Source organism: Mandrillus leucophaeus, unplaced genomic scaffold, assembly GCF_000951045.1.
Source record: "Mandrillus leucophaeus isolate KB7577 unplaced genomic scaffold, Mleu.le_1.0 Scaffold1616, whole genome shotgun sequence".
Lineage (NCBI taxonomy): Eukaryota > Metazoa > Chordata > Mammalia > Primates > Cercopithecidae > Mandrillus > Mandrillus leucophaeus.
In genome coordinates this window covers 87,163-102,527 of record NW_012101606.1, presented here as the reverse complement: position 1 = coordinate 102,527, position 15,365 = coordinate 87,163, and the positions used below count along the sequence as shown (strand labels likewise).

The window sequence follows — 15,365 nt, the reverse complement described above, 5'->3', positions numbered from 1 at the left end:
ATACCAAAGACTGGATAATTTATAAAGGAAAGAGGCTTAACTGACTGATAGTTCAGCATGGCTGGAGAGGCCTCAGGATCTTACAATCATGGCAGAAAAGGGGAAGCAAACATGTCCTTCTTTACATGGCAGCAGTAAGGAGAAGTGCAGTGCAAAGAGGGGACAAGTTCCTTATAAAACCATCAGATCTTGTGAGAACTCACTCAAGAACAGCATTGAAGTAACTGCCCCCATGACTCAATTACCTCCCACTAAGTCCTTCCCATGACATGTGGGGGTTACTACAATTCAAGATGAGATTTGGGTGGGGACACAGCCACACCATATCAGCATCCTACTCTTGTTTCTAACCTTAGAGGGAAATCTTTCAGTTTTTTGTCATTAAGTATGATACTAGCTGTGGGCTTGTCACGTATGGCCACTGTTGTGCTGAGATACATTTCTTCTGTATCTATTTTTCTGAGAGTTTTTATCATGAAAAAATGTTGAATTTTGTCAAATGCTTTTTCTACATCTATTGAGATGATCATATGGTTTTTGTCCTTCATTCTATTAATGTGGTGTATGACCTTTTTAGATGTGTGTATGTTTAACCATTATTGCATCCCAATGATAAATCTTATTTGATCATGGTGTTTAATGTGCTATTGAATTTGATTTGATAGTATTTTGTTGAGGATTTTTCATATACGTTTATCAAGGATAGTGGCCTGTAATTTTCGTTTCTTGTAGTGCTCATGTCTAGCTTTGGTATCAGGGTAATGCTGGTTTCATAAAATGAGTTTGGAAGTAGTCCCTCTTATTCAATTTTTGAGAAGAGTTTGAAAAGGATTGCTATTTGTTCTTTAAATATTTGGTAGAATTCAACAGTGAAAGCATCTGGTCCTGAGCTTTTGTTTGGTGGATGGTGTTTTATTATGGATTAAATCTTACTCATTATTGGTCTGTTCAGATTTTCCTTTATTATTCAGTCTTGGTAGGCTTTATGTGTTTAGGAATTTATCTATTTCTTCTAGGTTATCCAATTTGTTGGCATTAAATTGTTTATAGTAGGGTCTTACGATTCTTTGTATATATGTGGTATGAGAAAGGTAGTGTCTCCTCTTTCATTTCTGATTTATTCATTTGAATGTTTTCTCTTTTTTCTTAGTCTAGCTAAAGGTTTGTCAGTTTTGTTTATTTTTTCAAAAAGCCTAGGCTTTGTTTTGTTGATCTTATTTTTTTCTAGTTTTGAACTCATTTATTTCTGGTCTGATATTTATTGTTTCCTTCTTTCTGCTAATTTTTGCCTTAATTCTACTTCTTTGTCTAGTTTCTTGAGGTGTAACATTAGGTTGTTTGAGATCTTTCTTCTTTCTTGATGTATTCTTGTGTTTATTGCTATAAACTTCCCCTCTTATAACTGCTTTTGCTGTATCCCATAAGTTTTGATATGTTATATTTCTATCTTCATTTGCCTCAAGATTTAAAACTTTTTTCCTTTTAATTTCTTCAATGACCCATTGGTTGTTTGGGAGTCCATGTATTTGCAGATTTTTCAAAATTCCTCGTTATTGATTTCTAATTTCATATCATTGTGGTCAAAAAATATATCTGATATAATTTCAGCCTTCTTTACTTTGTTAAAACTTGTTTTGTAGCCTAACATATGATATATCCTGTAGAATGTCCCATGTACAATTGAGAAGAGTGGTAGTTTTCTGCTTGTAGATAAAATATTCTATATATGCCTATTAGGTCCCCTTAGTCTAAAGTATAGTTTAAGTTTGATGTGTTCTCATTGATTTTCTCCCTGGACAATCTGTCCATTGCTGAAGGTAGGGTGTTGAAGTCCCCTAGTATTATTGTATTAGTCTCTCTTTCCTTCAGGTCTATTAGTATTTGTTTTATATATTTAGTTGCTCAAATATTGGGTGCATATGTTTACAATTGTTATACCATCTTGATAAATTGACTCCTTCATCATTACATAATGACCTTCTTTTTTTCTTTCTTTTTGTTTCTTTTGTTTTTGTTTTTCTTTTGGAGATAGGTTCTTGCTCTGTCACCCAGGCTGGAGTGCACTAGTGCAATCATGGCTCACTGCAGCCTCAACTTCCTGGGCTCAGGCAATCCCCCCAAGTAGCTGAGATGACAGGCATGTACCACCACATCTGTCTCTTTTTTTTTTTTCCCTCATTATTTATAGAGACAGGATTGCCCTATGTTGCCCAGGCAGGTCTCAAACTTCCGGGCTCAAGCAATACTTTCACCTCAGCCTCCCAAAGTGCTGGGATTACAGATGTAAGCCATCATGCCTGGTTTTATCATGACCATTTTGCCTTGTTTTATATTATTTGATTCAAACTGTATCTCATCTGATGTAAATATACCTATGCCTTCTTTCTTTCATTTCCATTTGCACAAAATATCTTTTTCTATCTTTTCACTTTAAGTCTATGTGTGGCCTTAAAAGTGAAGTGAGTGTCTTGTAGGCCACGTATACTTGGTTCATGTTTTATAAATTCATTCAGCCACTCCATATCTTTTGATTGGAGAATTAAATCTATTTACATTTGATATAATTACTGATAGGTAAGTACTTTCTTTTTTTTTTTTTTTTTTGAGTCAGAGTCTTGCTCAGTCGCCCAGGCTGGAGTGCAGTGGCACGATCTCGGCTCACTGCAAGCTCTGCCTCCCGGGTTCATGCCATTATCCTGCCTCAGCCTCCCAAGTAGCTGGGACTACAGGTGCCCGCCACCACGCCTGGCTAATTTTTTGCATTTTTAGTAGAGATGAGGTTTCACCATGTTAGCCAGGATGGTCTCGATCTCCTGACCTCGTGATCCACCTACCTCGGCCTCCCAAACATTTTGTTTATTGTTTTCTGCTTGTCTGTAGATTCTTTATTCTTTTCTTTCTCTCTTACTGCCTTCCTTTGTGATTAGGTGATTTTTCTCTAGTGATAACGCTTTGATTCCTCTTTATCTTTTGTGTATTCACTGTAAGTTTTTGCTTTGTGGTTAACATGAAGTTTACACAAAACATCTTATAACAGGCTATTTTAAGCTGGTAACAACTTAATTTTGATTACCTACAAAAATTGCACTTTTACTTTACTCCCTCATTTAAAATGTTTGATGTCAGAGTTTACATCTTTTTTTTATAGTGTATACCTTAACAAATTATTGTAGCTACTTTTTAAAAAAAATTATCTTTTAACCTTCATACTAGAGGTAGAAGTGATTTACACACCACCATTACAGTATTATTCTGTATTTTGACTGTACATTTACTTTACCAGTGAGTTTTATACTTTCTTATATTTTTATATTATTAGTTAACATTTATTTCTTTCAGCTTTAGCATTTCTTGTAAGACAGGTCTGGTGGTGATGAATGTATTCATCTTTTGTTTTCCTGGCAGAGTCTTTACCTCTCTTTTATTTCTGAAAGACAGCTTTGCCAAGAAAAGTATCCTTGGTTGTCAGGTTTTTTGGGGGCACTTTGAATATTTCATCTCATTCTCTCCTGATCTATAAGGTTTCTGCTAAAAAGTTCACTGCTACATTTATTAAAACTCCCTCATATGTTAGTTGTTTCTTTTCTTCTATTGCTTTCAGGATTCTCTCTTTGTCCTTGAATCTTAACAGCTTATTATAGTATGTTTTGGTGTAGTCTTGTTTGCATTGAATCTGATTGGAGACCATTGACCTTCTTGTGCCTGGAAATTTATGTCTTTCACCAGATTGGCAAAGTTTTATACTATTATCTCTTTAAATTAACTTTCTACTTTTGTCTTTCTCTTCCCTTTTATGAATTCCTGTGATTCAAATATTTGCTCTTTTGATGTGTTTCATAAATCCTGTAAACTTTCTTCATGACTTTTCATTCTTTTTTCTTTTTATTCTCTGACTGTATTTCAAATAACCTATCTTTGAATTCATATTCTTTCTTCTGCATGATCAGTTCTGTTGTTGATGCTCTCTGATGCCTTTTTAAATTTCATTCATTGTATTTTTCAGCTCCAGAATTTCTGTTTGATTTTTTAAATAATTTCAATATCTCTGTTAAATTTCTTGTTTTGGTCGTTTATTGTCTTCCTGATTTTAGTGAATTGTTTTTCTATATATTCTTAAGGTTTGCTGAGATTACTTAAAACAATTATTTTGAATTTTCTGTGTAAGGCAGTTTGTTGTCTCCATTGCTTTAGGGTCTGCTGTGGGGAGATTACTGTGTTCTTTTGGTCATGTTATGTCTCTTTGGTTTTGATGTTTCTTGTTGCCTTACATTTATGTCTGTGCATTTGAGAAAGTAGGAATTATTTTAGTCTTTGCAGTCTGACTTTGTCTGGGAAAGCCTTTCACCCTATTTAAAGATTCTAGGAAGGCCATCTGGCATGGTGCAAGGGCAGATTTGCTGCTAGAGTCCTCAAGCAGGCTAGTCTGGTGCCTAGGATGACCAATGGGCAGGTCTGTGCTGGGGGGAACCTTGAACCAGAATCTGCAGGGTTCTACAGCACTGGTGCAGGCTTCTTTAGGCACTTCAGTAGGCCTGAAGCCCAGTGCTATTGAAGCCAGCTTGCTGCTGGGATGGGCCTAAAGCCCAGTGCCACTGGGTCCAGTTTGTCACTCAGTCTGGTCTGGATCGTGGGGTCTCTGAGGCTGAAATAGAGCTGTAGGAGGCTGGAGACTGAGTTTGCAGGGCTGGACTGAATCCTGGGGCTGCAGGATTTGCAGGATTTAGGTTGGGGTCAGGGTGAGCTTAGAGGTTCCGACCATGGGTACTGGCTAGAGTCTGGGGCTTTGGGAGCCGGATTTTATTGAAGACGGTTCTGTGGTTTGAGTCTAAGGCAAAGTCTTGCACTCACTTCCTTCTCCTTTCCCCAAGCATATGGTATCTCTCTCAGTGCTGTGCTTCCTGGAGTTGGAGAAGGTGACACAGTGAAACTTTTCTTCCTGCCCTTTTCAATGTGCTCCTTCTTATTTCTGTGTTACACCCAGGTGCTGTGATCTTTCATCTGGTTTCCTCAGCTCTTGCAAAGGTGTTTTCATGCATAGGTAGTTGTTCACATCAGTGTTTCTGCAGGGGAAGGAAGGCTGGAGAGTCCTATTCTGCCATCTTCTGCTTCTCCCCAATTTTCAGAGCAGAGAGTCCTATTCTGCTCTGCTTCTCCCCAGTTTTCTAATTATATCTTTATTTCTCTATAAGCGCAAAACTTTCCTTTGTTTTCTTATACTAACTGCCTACTCCCACCCAAGACACACAGACTTTGTTCACAGCCTCTGGCTGCTTTTAACAGGTATGAGATGGAAGGGAAAAAGAGAGTAAATCTTTTTAACAGAGGGCCTGTCCCTGGTTAGAGAATGCAAGAAGAAAGAATACGAAAGAGGTTAACTAGGGAATATTAAATAACAAAATACAGTTGACCCCTGGACACTGTAGGGGGTTAAGGGTACCAATGCCCTATACAGTCAAAAATTTGCACATAACTTTTACCTACCCCAAAACTTAACTGCTGTTGACCAGAAGCCTTACTGCTGACATAAACAGATGATAACACATATTTTCCCTATGTATTATGTGCTGTATTCTCACAATGAAGTAAGATCTCCAAAGTAAAATGTTATTAAGAAAATCATAAGGAAGAGAAAATATATTTACTATTCATTAAGTGGCAAGAGATAATCATAAAGATCTTCATCCTCATCATTGAGTAGTTTGAGGAGGAGGAAGGAGAGGACGGGCTGGTCTTGCTGTCTCAGGGGTGGCAGAGGTGGAAGAAAATCTGCATACAAGTGGACTCATGTAGTTCAAGCCCCTGTTGTTCAAGGACCAACTGTATATGAGTGAAACAGATTTTAGATAAAGTGACATGGTATCCATACATTGCCATGTTGTGGAGTTGATGAATAGAAATATGTTGCAAGTTACTTTTCAAAAGTTATCATGAAAACATAGAAATTATGCATGATGCTGCTTGTCAGATTTTCAAAGGAAGGAAGCCCAGGTGAAAGACCTTCAGGAAGGAATGGCAAGTGGGGGGACTCTGGTGTGGTAGACAATGGCACTAGAAGAGACCTTTGGTAATGACTGGAATGTTTGAGATGAGGAAGATACAGAAAGACAAAAAGTGATGTAGCGCTCACCCAGATGCAAAAGTGTTTTTGGAGAAAAAAAGTGACATAGAAGAAGCTTGCAGAGGTAACATTAATAATTAAGAAATAAAGGCTGACTCGAAGCAGGTAGGAAATGTAACAGAGATGCAACATTACATAGGTGACAACAGGCCTGGCACGAGGTGAGGCAGGAAAGCCCCCAGGGCACAGCTTGTAAGGAGATCTCACTTGGCATGTGAGACTGAGCTTCCTTAAATTTCAAGGCACTTAAGGCATCACCTTCATCTCACCCTAGTTCTGACTCTAAGAGACAGTAATTTTTTAAAAGTGTAGATAAAAAGAGTACAAATAGAAAAAATATATAGAGGGAAAAAAATACCAAGAAATAGGAAAAATGGAGGGAGGCACAAAGAGAAGTATGCAGCAAATGAGTTAAAGGACAATGAATGAAAAATTGGTAGAGAGTGGATCACGCAAAGAAGGGAAGAGAGAAGACAAATCAAGACATTCTCTGATCTGAGGAGACAAGAACGGGAAAGGAGGCACAGGGTTTGTCCTATTACTATGGGGGACCAGCTGCCTCCTTATCGAAATGGCCCCTGTGACTCCACCTCCACCCCCAGATTATAATGGGCCTCTCCTCAGGCATCACTTCCTCTCCATGGCTCAATCACCATCTAGGATCTGTTGATTTCTAAACATACATCTCCAGCTCAGACCTGTCCTCTTGACTCCTTTCCCCAATTGCCTGAAGACCTTTATTTAAAGACCTGAAGAACATCTCTCTTCAGAAGCTGCATCTGTCATCTATTGCTGTGTAATGAAACAAACCATCCTGAAACTTAGTGGCTTAAAACAATCATCATTTCATTTGCCACTTCTGTCAATCCCAACTTTAAAATATCTCTAACGTGTCCATTTCTCTTCATCTCCAGCACAAACATCCTAATCTAGATCCCTGTCACTCTCACTAAAATTAGAGGAACAGTCTCCTGTCTGGCCCCCAACCTTACTCCTCTCAAGTCTGCACCTCAGCTGAATGGACTTTTCCAAAATAGAAACCAGTTGATATGACTCTCCTGTTTGAAACCCAGTGCCTTCATGTGGCCCTTAGCAGTAGGTCAACACTGCTTGGAGTGGTGAATTGAAGAATACCTACCACGCACCTGCACATTCCCCATCACCCTCTTCTCACCCCTTCATGCCACATTCCCACCACACTAAGCTTCCTTTACTTACTGGAATTTGCCAAGTTCTCTTTCTTTCATCTCTGCCTTTATATATGCTTTTGGGAAAACAGTTGGGGGTAATCTTTCAAAGCTGAAAATATACATACCCTATAACTCAACAATTACATTCCTCAACAGAAACCAACAAAAATGTGTGTTATGTCACCAAAACACATAGAAAAGAATGCTCAGGGCAGCCTTATTCATAGAAGCCAAATGCTTGAAATTGCACAAATGAATAAATAATTCATGGCTTATTTTTATAATGGAATGCTATCTAGTAGTGAAAATAATTATTCAAAATGAATGCAGATGACTTTCACAAGCAGGTTGAGTAAAATATACATATAATTTTGGGAGATTTGGCTTCTTTGGGGAGATCTATATATATTGAGAGAGAGGTGGGGGAGAGAGAAAGAGCGAGAGAAAAGAGATGATTCAATTTATATAAATTACACAGCAAGCAAACTTAATCTCGGTGTTTGAAACCTCAACGATAGTTGGCTTTGAGCAAGTTAGTGGAAACAGTGGGAAGGGTCACTAGGAGGTATCTGGGGTATTGGTAATCTATTTTTTGATCAAAGTGATTTACTTCCTTTGTGATCATTCAAAACCCACTTTTATTCATCTGTCTTATACTACCATTATAATTTTTATTTTTTTAAAAAAAGCAAAATATTAACCATCAAAGGATGAGAAGAGCAGGTAAAGGGAAAGGTAAAAAACAAAACAGAGCCAAGAGAGGCACAAAGGAAGGGACAGAGTTGAGCAAAAGGAAAAACAGGGAGGTGGGGTGAAGGTCTAGCCCCAGCAGTGAAATTGCAGAGAGGAGGAGTTATTAATGATAGTGAAGGAGGTCCACTGGGGAGACAAATGAAAATTCTTCATTTATTATAATTTGGCCCAGGGGCGGAGCCACACAACCATGGAATCCAAATTAATTCCTGTTCTGTGCGACTGGTGGATATAAAAAAGGAAAAACCATATTGTACTTCAAATGCTGAATGCCAAGCCCAGGCATCTGACATAATAGGTAAGGCTGCCCGGGAGAAGTTGTAACTGTGAGTCACAGGTTACCAGGTAAGGGGCTCGGGGACTTCATCAGGGCCCATCGGGGCAGTGCAGGTACCTGGGATGGAGGCAGGAAGGGAAAGGGGCTGGTACCTGATGCAGTGAGTCTTCAGCCTGACAGAAGAAAGTCCTTGGGAGCTGGGAAAATACCAGAAGACAGAAATGGAGGTATTCAGTAAGAATGTCAGAGAGGCTATTTCTGAAGTCAGAGAGGGCTGGCTCATGCCTGTAACCCCAGAACTTTGGGAGGCTAAGGCAGGCAGATCACTTGAGTCCAGGAGCTCAAGATCAGCCTGGGCAACATGACGAAACCCCATCTCTACAAAAAATATGAAAATTAGCCAGACAAGATGACAATGTCTGTAGTCCCAGCAACTTAGGAAGCTGAGACAGGAGCATCGTTTGAGCCAGGGACGCGGAAGTTGCAGTAAGCCAAGATTCTGCCACTGCACTCCAGATTGGGCAACAGAGCAAGACTCTGTCTCAAAAAGAAATAAAATAAAATAAAAAAGGAAAAAATAAAAAATAAATAAAAATAAAAATAAAATAAGAGAGGAAGTCATGGGAGAGGAGTTTTTTAAAAAAAAAAAGATCAGGGAGCCAAGATATTCACAAGAGGAGATGGGGGAAGAAACACAGCAGACAAAGAGAGGTATAAAGAGACACCATCACCAGAAACAGAGGCAGAAGCAGGGGAGATGGCAGAACAAAGAGGAAAGATGAGAAGTAAAATGAGAGTGAAAGAGAAAAGTAGAATGAGGGTTGGGGTAAGAACAGTGTCAGTGGATGGGCACAACTGCCTTCTGTGTGTCGATTTTATCAGCTTTTGGTTAAGAACCTGGAACAAACTGCAGGTGGCATGCATTCCAAGAACACTCCAGGTTCTTGAGTTAACTTAGCTTTCCAGGTCTTCCTAGTGCTCTTATTGTGGAATTTCCTGGTGCGTGGACTCGTTGGTCACACCCTGAGACTCTTAATGGCTTTTGCTCCTTTGTGCAGTCATCAGCAGTGAGGACTCTGAAGGATCCACCGATGTTGATGAGCCCCTAGAAGTCTTCATCTCACCAATGAGAAGTAAGCCTGGTAAGGAAGTTTGGGAGAGCAAGACTTGGGCTGTGGGAATCTGATTTAAGAGCTACTGTTTCCTGATGCATTTTATTCTGAGCTCATTCTGTAAAATGGGTCCATTTTATCCTGGGATCCCATTCTTTGCATTAATTTTACTTGACCTTTTTGGAAAATGCAGAGAGACAAGAAATTGTTATAAACTTATTTTTGAGAATTAGCCTTCTTTCTTGATGGAGTCTATTAATCAATATTCATACCCATACATTGATTATATAGCAGGAATAGGCTAGCAAAGTGATGAGTTTGTTTTTAAAACTAACTAGTTGCTACGTCTATATAATGTTAGATTTATATAGTGACTTTTATAGAGAATAGAAAGCTAAATATTCCTTTATGGGAAGATCTTATTGTCATCTGATCACGAACTTTGAATAGGATCAAAAGACATCTCACCCAAGTATCTGGTGTTGGCAAAAATAAACACCTGAGATAAAGTATTCTGAAACCTGAAGTATTGTTTCTGACAGCATTCTTCAGCAAGTCATGGCACATTTAGTGATTTCTCAAAAGACTTTTGCAGATTGTCTTACTTTTAAATTTACGATAACCTTAAAAGGGTAAACAGAATAGAGATTCTCATCCTTGTTTCCTAGAAGAGAGAACACAATTGCATAAATGTTTCAAAGTCATCTCCACAATCTCATGGTAAATTAAAGGAAAGACAAGGCTAGTATCCTGGATTCCGAGTTACTTCCTTTGTGAAATGAAAGACAGAAACATTATTAAAATCTTGTATTATCTCAATCCTATTTGCAGCATGAGTTGTCATAAGATTTATAACTTTTTAGTGTTCAAATTGGTTGATTTGTTTTGCCCTTTACTTTCTAGATCCAGGGGATATTAGAAACATGCCACTTTAGGGAAAATACACTAGAGAAAGACCTAAGAGCAAAGAAGAACCTCATCTTGATGTTATAAAATAACAATGTAGTAATACATTCATTCTAATTGCTCACTGCATCTTTCAAAGTCAAATGTAAATTTGCATTAGTTTTTGGACAGTACGTACTCTAACTTTGATCTTGGTGTAAGCAAACTGCTCTAAAAATTAGTCCCAAAATATGTCTTTGGCTCAAACACAAGAGGAAGTTATTTCTCAGCCTTATAAACAATTCAGGAAGGCACTGTGTTGGTGGGAGATAGAAGAGGCTCACATCTTTAACAGAAGATCTTCAAGGTCTCCCTGCATGAAAAATAGAAGCAGAAACAAAGGAAATGTAGAGTGGCAAGTAGAAGGGATAAGAAGTAAAAGAAGTGTGGGAAAGCAAAGGCCAAGCAAACCAAAATTTCCCTCTGGGGACAAGAATGGAGTATCGCTAACCCACAATGCAGGTAACTTGAAAGGATCGAGACAAGCGTGGCCTGTGTACAGGCGAGGACTTGCACGCATTTTCAAGGTTTTCTAGGTTTTCTTATTAGGAAATTTCCTACTGAATTGATTCCTTGGTCACACACTGAGACCTCTAAAGAATCCCATTCTTTTGTGCAGTGATCAATAATGACAACTCTTTAGAATCAAATGAGGAAAAGGAGGGCCAAGAAGCCACTTGCTCACGACCCCAGACTGTACCAGGTAAGAATATTTTGCAACCCAAGGCTGCAGAATATCCAGAGTACAAATCCAGAACTCTGTTTTCTTGATTAGTTTCATTCCAAGTGGTCTCCTTATTCCCTGATTCTGTAAATTCTAGAATACCACTTTCTACATTTAACATCTCTGGCCCTATTGAGAAACAGAAGACATTAGGAAGACGTTATAAACTCTGGTTGAACTGGATTGGTTCAATCGACTGACACATTGAAAATGTAGCAAAAATATTCTAGTAAAATAAAAGTCTTTTTAAACAACAAACTATCAAGAGTTATTATTTTAAGGGTCGAAATAATGTACTTATTCTCCACTACTACCCTTTGTATTTGATAGAGCATGATAAGCACAGTCTTCCTTTATTCATTGATAATATTGTCTTAATCACAAACTCCGAAAGTCTTCAAAGAATAATTTGTGCTGCTATTTAATTATTAATGGAAAAACAAAAAAGGGGGTACTTCAGCTACACCCAAACCCAAATTATAGTTCACTCATTGGCTTACATTGTGATTTTTCACAGGGCTTTTGTAAATGAACCTTCATTTCCCCATCACAAAAACCTTAACAGGGAGGTAGGATAACTAGTTTATCCCTGCTTTATATGTGAGAAAATGGGAGCTAGTGGTGTTTAAGAGTCATTTACAACCAGGCACGGTGGCTCACACCTACAGTGCCAGCACTTTGGGAGGCTGAGGCAGGTGGGTTGCTTGAGCTCAGGAGTTTGAGATCAGCCTGGACAACATGGAGAAACTCAATCTCTACCAAAAATATAAAAATTAGCTGGGCATGGGCTGGGTGCGGTGGCTCACTCCTGTAATCTCAGCACTTTGGGAGGCCGAGATGGGCAGATCACGAGATTAGGGGTTCGAGACCATCCTGGCCAATATTGTGAACCCCTGCCTCTACTAAAAATACAAAAATTAGCTGGGCGTGGTGGCACTCGCCTGTAGTCCCAGCTACTCAGGAGGCTGAGGCAGAAGAATCACTTGAACCCGGGAGAGGGATGTTGCAGTGAGCCGAGATCATGCCATTGCACTACAACTTGGGTGACAGAGCGAGACTCCATTAAAAAAAAAAAAAAAAAAAAGAAAGCTCGGGAGGCTGAGGTGAGAGAGTCACTGGAGCCTGGGAAATTGAGGCTGCAGTAAGTAACGATTGTGCCACTGCACTCCAGCCTGGGTGACAGAGTGAGACCCTATCTCAAAAAAAAATAATGAAAAAGAACGAGATCATGTATTTTGAGAGAACATAAATGGAGCTGGAGGCTATTATCCTTAGCAAACTAATGCAGGAACGGAAAACCAAATACCACATGTTTTCACTTGTAAGTGGGATCTAAATAATAAGAACTTATGAACACAAAGAAGGAAACAGCAGACACTCGGGTCTACCTGAGGATGGATGGTTGGAGGAGGGAGAGGAGCAGAAAAGATAACTATTGAGTACTGGGCTTAATCCCTGGGTGACGAAATCATCTGTACAACAAACTCCTGTGACACACGTTTACCCATGTGACAAACCTTCACATATATCCCCAAACCTGAAATAAAAGTTGAAAAATTTTAATAAAAAAGAGGCATTTCCAAATAATACACACAGAGGATGACAGGGATTGCTGGGCAGGATCCCAACATTATGACCCTGAACCTCCAGAACTGGATTCACTAGAAGGAGAGAGAGAAAAATGCTCATCAAAATTTCGTTATTGGCGGGGTGTGACGGCTAACGCCTGTAATCCCAGCATTTTGGGAGGCCAAGGCGGGCAGATCACCTGAGGTCAGGAGTTCGAGACCAGTCTGACCAACATGGTGAAACCCCATTTTTACTAAAAATACAAAAATTAGCTGGGCATGGTGGCGCGTGCCTATAATCCCAGCTACTCAGGAGATTGAGGCAGGAGAATCACTTGAACCCGGGAGGCAGAGGCTGCAGTGTGCCAAGATCACGCCACTGCACTCCAGCCTGGGTGATAGAGCAAGACTCCATCTCAAAAAAAAAAAAAAAAAAACTTTCTTATTAACCCAAGCCCATTTGCCGTGTCAGTTGTCATAGAATTTATAAGTCTCTTGCATACAAATAACGGGTTTCTCCCTTTTACTTTACAGAGCCCATGGATTCCAGAAAATCATCTATATTCAGAGAAAAGTTTAGGAAAAGAGGTAAGAGAAAATAACAACTCTTCATGGTTATAAATGAACAATATTTTCTACAAAAGAGTCAGTCTAATTCCTTGCTATATCCTTCAAAGTAAAATATAAATTTGCTTTAAATTTCAATGGTTCCTATTTTAACTTTTGTATTAGTTAGGTTGGCTAACTGCTATAACATATGAACCCAAAGAAGTCAATGACTTCAACATAACAAAAGGTTTTTTATTTTTTTTTAGTAGAAGTTTATATTTTTTTCAACTGAATATTTCAAGGATTTTTAGATGGGGGAGAGGTTGGGCTCTGTTTCAAGCAGTTCTTCAAGCAAGCAGGCAAGTAGAAGATCTGCCTTCTTTGATCCTAGACTTCCATGGTTGCCCTGAGAGAGAAGCAAATGTACAAATAAATACAAATCCATGTCCAAAACCCACAACAAATCCATAAAGAGACAAGTAAAGAAAGAAAGATAATGTGGTGTAAGAAGACAGAGGGCCAAGACAAAGCAGAGATGCCCACTAGGGCTAAAATTTTCTCAGCCTCAGGCTCAGGTGACAGTGAGGGATAAAATACTAACCTTGAGCTACAAAAATCTGAATCAAAAGGCAGATCATGGAGGTTTGAGGGCACGGACATTCTTGCCCTGAAGTTTCAGAGCATCGCAAATCTTTCCTAGTTTCCTTTTCATAGAATATTCTTCTGGCTTGGTTCCCTTATCATACATTGAGACTTCCAAAGGACATTTGCTCCTTTCTGCAGTGATAGGACAAGACTGCAACTTTTCAGACTCCAGTGAGGAGGAGGCGCTCCCAGAAGTCTTAAGCAGGGCACTGAGAAGCAAGCATGGTGAGAAGGGTAAGAACAGCCCCCTTGACTCCAGAGCTCTGACTTCAGAGCATCTCTTCCCTGGTACACTGTGCTCTAGGCATGCACAACAGCTATCCAGGAGCCAGTTCTCTGCATCTAACTCATCTGGTCATTTTGAAAAATGCAAAGAAAGAAGTGACTCTAAATTCAGACTTAACAAGATGGTTGTGGTTGAGTGGCAGTGCCCTGTTTACTACATACTGCCTGTATTAGTCCTTTTTCATGTTGCTGATAAAGACATGCCTGAGACTGGGTAATTTACAAAAGAAAGAGGTTTAATGGACTTACAGTTCCACATGACTGGGGAGGCCTCACAATCATGGCAGAAGGTGAAAGGCACGTCTCACGTGGCGGCAGACAAGAGAAGAGAGCTTGTGCTGAGAAACTTCCCCTTATATAATCATTCAGATCTTGTGAGACTTATTCACTATCACGAGAACAGCACAGGAAAGACCTGCCTCCATGATTCAATTACCTGCCACCGGGTCCCTCCCACAACACATGGGAATTCAAGATGAGATTTGGGTGGGGACACAGCCAAACCATATCACTGCCAGACCTATTAACTCCAAAGTATTAGATTTATGGAGTGATTTCTACTTCTGCCCATTCCCTGTTTTATAGAGAAGAGAAAGTACATTAGTCTGTTATTGCTTGATTTTGTCACAAACTTGTTCAAAATTCCAAAGCTTCTGGTCATACTCTCTAGTTATTGACAGAAAGACAGGCTCCTGGTTCTTACCATCAAATTCGATTCATAGCTTTTGACAGATGGCCCCCAAAATGAAATTGGCCAAATAGTGATATTTGAAAATATATTTGCAAATAAGATCTTCTTGCATCTTTACAACAACCTAAAATGTGGGCAAGATAACTATTGTTCCTCCCATTTGACAGATGGGGAAACTCAGGCACACTTAAGGATCTTTTTTCTTTGCACATCATATATGAAAAGTTATGGGAAGAGACAAGACTAACAGCCCGAATTCTTAATAAATATTCATAATCCTCTATAAAACCTTCAAAGCTAGATGTACTTCAAAGTTCAAAAAATGTTTCATTATTTTAGAAAGACAATGTGATTTATATTCTATATACAACAAAATACCCCAGTAGGATCCAGGAAGAATCCCATTCTCAAATATACTAATATTTATACAGCAAATTATGCAAATATTCACACAAAATATAAGATTTTACATAGACTCATGGCAACTCAAGTCCAGATTCACTGCCAA

At 39.1% G+C, this 15,365-nt stretch overlaps 1 protein-coding gene across 1 annotated transcript in view; it reads left to right on the top strand.

The window, feature by feature from the left end:
• Positions 1–15,365, top strand: part of SP100 (SP100 nuclear antigen) — a 127,220-nt gene that overhangs the window by 37,543 nt on the left and 74,312 nt on the right. The window contains exons 9-13 of the mRNA XM_011976033.1: positions 8,228–8,359; positions 9,397–9,480; positions 11,015–11,098; positions 13,222–13,275; positions 14,020–14,115. Of these exons, the coding sequence (XP_011831423.1) occupies positions 8,228–8,359; positions 9,397–9,480; positions 11,015–11,098; positions 13,222–13,275; positions 14,020–14,115 (450 nt within the window). The remainder of the gene's footprint in view (positions 1–8,227; positions 8,360–9,396; positions 9,481–11,014; positions 11,099–13,221; positions 13,276–14,019; positions 14,116–15,365) is intronic.